The 6,000-nt window shown below is 36.6% G+C and overlaps 1 protein-coding gene across 1 annotated transcript in view; it reads left to right on the forward strand.

The window, feature by feature from the left end:
* The window catches only part of VRK1 (VRK serine/threonine kinase 1), a 38,360-nt gene extending 35,219 nt beyond the window's left edge, over positions 1-3,141 (forward strand). The window contains 1 exon segment of the mRNA XM_052783112.1: positions 1,443-3,141. Coding sequence (XP_052639072.1) covers positions 1,443-1,525 — 83 coding nt within the window. The 3' untranslated portion in view covers positions 1,526-3,141.
* Positions 3,142-6,000: the final 2,859 nt, after the last annotated feature.

Genomic DNA, 6,000 nt, shown 5'->3' on the forward strand with positions numbered 1-6,000 from the left:
CTTTTGGACAAAAAAGGAACAAGAATATTTTTTGAATCTCCATTTCATTTTCAAGAATGGAAAAGTACTTCAAAGTTAATTTTGGTATTTTTAATTTCAAATCAACATTTTAAGAGCAAATTAAATTATGTAAAATCAAACAAACACGAAAGCAAAACTGTTTGCAATAGATCATTGCTTTTCTTGGTGTGGTTTTGGGTTTGGGTAGACTGAAAACTATTTTTGTTTGTTTTGCATTGTTCTTTGCCTCCTTCCTTTCCCCCAAATTTACTCATTGAGCTTGAATGATCTGACTCATACTGCTCAAATGCTGTTGTCTTATGCAAGCAGCTTCTTTCTTAAGGTCTTCCATGAAACTCAATTTTACCTTTTTTTTCTTTGTCAGTAATGCAGATTAAGAAGTTGACAGGAACGATAGAGTTATATATAGTTTTACAAGCAAGAACTTAAATAGTTAGGCAAACTGACTTCAAGGAGGAAGTCAGGATTTAAAAAAAAAAAAAAAAATTAAAAAAAAACCCCAAACCATGACTAGGAGATGAAAAACATTTAATTGTTACTGCATTTGTGAAAACAGTAGCAATTTTTGTTATATGTAATATTTTTTCTCAAAGTGACTATAGTTGAATGTGATTCATGGAAGTGAGCTGTGGTATGGGGTTTTTTTCCCTTCTCCTTGCTAGTGAGCAGGAAAGAATGAAAGTGCAGGGAGTTTTTTATTATTGTATTTAAGTATGGTCTCTTTGAACAACCTGCCTGGCAGGTTTGTTAGGAATCTTATTTAGATGGCACTGTTCGTTACCTTTGTTAATAAAATATTGTCAAATAATAGCTTGAAATCTGTAGGTAAAGTTGCACTGATAGCTGAGCTGATTTAACAGCTTGACATTGCTAAAAAAAAATTTTCCTCTTTTCTACCTGTGTGCCTTCCACCCCCCCCTTGTATAAGCTCCATTCAGAACACTCTAAGATGCTGTAACTCACTGAACTATGAGAATACTAAACCAAAAAAAAGTTCTTTGCCAGGTTACGGAGCTGCATCAGCTTAGCTATAAGGTCCAAAGAGCACCAAACATGGCTTAATACTGGGCAGGATCATAGAACTGAAAGTTGGTGCATGGGAAGGAAGGAGGGGTTTAGCTTCTGAAGAGGATCTGATTCTTCCATCTTTTGGTGGAGCTGAGCTATTAAATTGGCTCAACTATATGTAATGCTACTGTTCGAGAAGTTGAATTGTACGTGTTTTTCAGGAGAAAATTGGTGCCCAGAAATTGTGGTAATTCTTCTGAGTCTGTCATGTGTCCCCCTGTCCCCCCCGTCAAGACTAAATGAATGATTTGAGTTGATCTATCCTCTTAAAGACTACAAGTATTTTCTTGTGATCCATTTATGTTATTTTTTTTTAATAGAAAGTCTTGTCTTTTTTTTTGTTTTAATTGCAGATGCGGTAGCTACCAGAACCCGGAAGATGACCTCACCAAAACCCAAGAAAGTCACAGCAACCAGAAAGAGAGTCCAGAAGTAAATAGTAGATGGAGCAAATTAAGTTGCTCTTTGGCTTATCTCTGGGGTTTTTTCAGTTACTGTAGCACTGGAATCTTTTTCTTTCCTTTTTTAAATGATGAATCCTGTAAAAACATGGACTGCTGTTTGTACCTGTTTTTGAAGAATAAAAGTTTTATTAAAATATTTGCATAATTTATGTACACTTAAATACTAATGCAAAATTTTGCCAACTTTGAAGTGAGGATGCATTTTTATTCTTTATATACACAAATTCATATCTTAAAGGTGAACTGAAAGAAAGTGCTTTTTTCTGCTTTATAATGTAGAAATAAAGCCTTTATTTAGTTTCATTATGGGTATTTTATAAGGAACAGCAGTGTTGCATCTGACTTCTAATTTTGAGTAAAGCCTTATTGGAAGTCACTTAGATGTACACTGAGATGAAGTCCAAAATGGTAGAGACATCTTTTAAATATTTCTCAAGTGTTTGAATTAAAAAAAGAGAACATAGGACAAAAATCACATCCTTCCATTCTAGTTTGTTATATAATGTGTTTAAACAATTCTTTGGAGGACAGGTAGCAAATTTTAGGTTGGGTTGCTTTTTTTTTTTGCATAGTATTTGTGTTTGTATCGCTTTTCCAATTATTCAGAGTTTCTCTCAAAACAAGGAGACCAGAATTTCAGACATAGGGCCCAGGGCCAAGAAAAGAACCAACCAAAACCCGATGCCCCCCCCCTCAGTATTTCTTTTTATGTTAGTGAAAAGGCTACAAAAGTTATAGTTTTGAAGAATAACTTTGTGAAGTATCTAGTTCCAGTGAAAGCTTGACTCACGTGCTTCTCATAACAAAATAATGGTTTACCTTTTTTTAGTAGTTGAGAAGCACATAATCTTTCTTAAAAGTACTTTCTTGCTTGGCTTTGAGTCGTCTTGTCAGAGTTGCAATTCAAAAAATGCAGTGTTTAATTTACCGCTACTTTTCACTTAGATACTGCAAAATTACATCTAATTTGGACATGAACATTATTCTTATCAAGGAGACTGCTTTACGAAGTTTGGCAAACCAAAAGGAATTGTTATGAGCCAATGGGTGGTGTATTTGTGTGGATGTCCAGTGCTCTGCTTGCTTGATTGTGTAATGTCTGAGTAGCTACTCACTGAAATAAATAAGTTGTAGCATAAAATGTTGAATGAATGATGAGGTTATGTTTTGAAAACAAGGGAATCCATTGTTTTGAAATAAAACTGGAATAACATATTTAAAAAGTCTAGTGCCTTCTCATTTCTGTTCTGACTGCTATACAGACTCATTTTCCTGGTTATTAGCAAAGTGTGGCTGATGACTTTAAGCATAGCATTTTCTTTGTTTCAGATGTAAAAATAGGACTGCTGAAGCCTCTCTCATATTTAAAACTCCTCAAATCCAACTATCATTTTAATGACTTCATTTAATCATTTTGTTCAAACAGTATGTTACCCTATTCTGAAGAACCGTTGTCGGGAAAGCATATTGTATTCTCTTTCTTGTCTTGCATACTCAAAGTCATTCTTTTGTACTTCAGTTGTTTGACATTTTACTTTTTTTAGTAACTTATTTACTGGTAAACTTCCTTTCTTTACTTTCCAAGTTTTCAAGGAGCGTGTTTTCTTTTTATGCTTCCAAAGCCAAATGCAACAAACACAGACGTTTCCATATATTTGAAAAGAGTGGTTTGAGGTGCAGATTTCATATGCCACCCCTACCTCTTCCCACCCCCAAAATGTCCTGGAAAAAGTTTGTACTGGTGGCAAATGTTCTGGGGAAAAAAAAAAAAAAAAAGGCACTTTCCATTCTAGGTGAATGTTGTTTCAGGGCTTGTCTCTGCTCACAAGAGACTCTGCAAAACTACAGTCTTCACAGGGAAGAATGTCTCTGGCTCACTGTAAACTTCAATGATGTTTAAAGTGTAGGGTAGTCAGGATGAGCCAAGTGGAAGGCTGTGATAGTACCTGCAGTACTACTGTATGTATTGCATACAGTATGTGCTTGCACACATGTGTTTTTGCTGTTCTGCAAAACCGTGATGGGGAAATACACCACTTTATAAGAGGCGGAGGGTTTAGTAGGTTTTTGTTGACATCCCCATTTGAAAGTAAAGCCTCTAACACAAAAGAAGCAAGCTGCCTTTAGACTGCATTTACTGCTCTTGATGACTCCAGTTGTGTGTAAATATTAGAAAACAGCAGGGTCCTGCATTCCAAGAATCACTTGAGCAGTGCCATGAAGACAAGTGTCCTTACTGGTATTGTAGTCATACTCCCAAGCTCTCCTGCTGTTTCTAATCTGTGCGCACAGCCGTGAAAAAACTGGACTGACATTTACAGGCACAGCAGGGAGACACTTGAGTAGGGAATGTTAAAGACTCTGCTACCTATGTTTCAAAGTGGCCACCATACATGATAAATCTTCACAGGAGAACTAGTCGGCACTTCAGCTGATGGTGTAATGAGGATATTGATAATGAAGCACAGAATGCTTCTTTTAGTGCTTGAACATTTTGCAGACAGATTGTTTATATTTTTTCCCCTAATCTAAAATATCTGGAGAGAGAATCAAATTCAGGATGGGTATAAGATATTTTTTAGATGGTGCTGATTTGATAATTTTTACAGGAATATTTCCCAATAAGTTAATATAAAGTAATAACATAATTCCCGATGCGTGTTGCAGCTAGCATTAAGAAGGGGGTCAGTTGCTTTCCTGAGTAGTTTGACAGACTTTACTCACTGTTTTGTCCCAGTGAGCTGCCAGATTTGGGATGCCATAATACCAGTAATGCAATTAGGTTTTCTGCACGTTGTCTGGTTGACTTCTCAGTTAAGAGTTTCTTTCCCTTTGGGAATAAGACTAGACAGACTGTCATTTGCTATTACTAATTCTGCTTAGCATTATCACTGGAGCTTTTTTGTAATTAGCTATCTTACTTGGCTCTTAAATTTTAATAGCCAATTGAAGCTACATTTTAGCCAAGTTCCATATCTAAATTGCATTCAGTCCATTAACAAAGTTGGTTAAAAGGCTATTAAAACAAAAGCCAATATATGGTGGTTAGCACTTACATGTTTGCAGCAGTAGCAGTACCAGCCTCCAATGAATATTCTCAAGAAATGGCACTTCCTTCTAGCAAAGGAAGTGCACAAAGAATGACCAAAGTTTGTTTTGGGAACAAAGGCTGATTATACAGAATACTTGTAGAAAAAAAATAAAATTGGAGTGTGTCTTTTCTGGAAGAAGGTGGGAGAGTTGGGGGGAGATGCAGAAAGGGGCAATTAATGGTTCTGCTCTGATTTGACAGGTTCTGGAAAAGCCAAATAAACGAAGTGATGTTTTTCTCCATTTCAGCTGATCAAAATTATTAGCAAAACCATCTGAAGCACCTTCTGGTGGAATTGTCATCTTGCTGAGTTTAGTTTGTAAAACATCCTGCCAGACATTAAAAAAACTGTAAGCATGCCAGCACATAGGCTCAGAGCACCGCTTCTCTAATTGATAGACCCTATAATTCTCTTTTTTACTGAAGACCATGGCTGGATACCTCAGCCTCCCGAGTAATTTAACGTAGCATCAGTCTGAATTTTTTATCCCTAGTAGCACTTGTTTAAATTAGATTTTTCTCCTCTTTTCTTTCTTAAGGTGTAGACAGGAGATTAACAGCCTTTGTATCATCCTGTGACAAATAATGGCTTTCTCAGACTTTTCTGCTTTAAAAAAAAAAACAAAAACTTTACTGTTGTGAAGACATCAGATATTAATACTGCTACAGTTTTAATAGAGAGTCTACCAGTTGCTGCTGAGTTGTTTAAAGGATGGTTTGCAGTGCCCTGTATGGGTGATGATAGGTAAGTATCAGTAGCTTCATTGTAGGAGGTGTGAGGCAAACCCCAGATTATGTCTGGATAACCAGTATATATATATGCCTTTACCAGCATATATAATGGGATATCTAAATTAGAGTTTCCATAGTGCACCAGTTCCATTGTTAAACCAGACGTAGAGCTGGTGCTCATTGAACATGAGTCAGATCCCATCGCTTGTAAGATGCACTGCAACATCAAACTGATTGGAAAAGCTCTGTGGCAGTAAGTGCCATTCCTTCACCTGTCATGCTGTTTTGGGGTGCTGGGCTCTTTGCAATGATGCAGTATTCAACGGGAGAAGGAGTAGGTTTTATCTGTGTGAGGATTGATTTTCATGATGTCCTTCCTCATAGGCAGGGAGAAAGCAGGTGTGGTGGGATCAACTTTGGAAATTCCTAGAGTCTTAGTCAGGACCTCATGCATAGCTTTATGCAACTGCATGCTAACTCAAGTGCATTTTGGTTTTCTCCCCTGATATTTTCAAGGTTAAGCAGCTGAAGATTTAGAAAGGTGATTCCATGAATTCTTTGCTTCATTTTAGGCCTTCTTTATCTCTCTGGATGATAACTCTATAGCAACAGTTTGGATTTTTT

Source organism: Harpia harpyja, chromosome 3, assembly GCF_026419915.1.
Source record: "Harpia harpyja isolate bHarHar1 chromosome 3, bHarHar1 primary haplotype, whole genome shotgun sequence".
Taxonomy (NCBI): Eukaryota; Metazoa; Chordata; class Aves; order Accipitriformes; family Accipitridae; genus Harpia; species Harpia harpyja.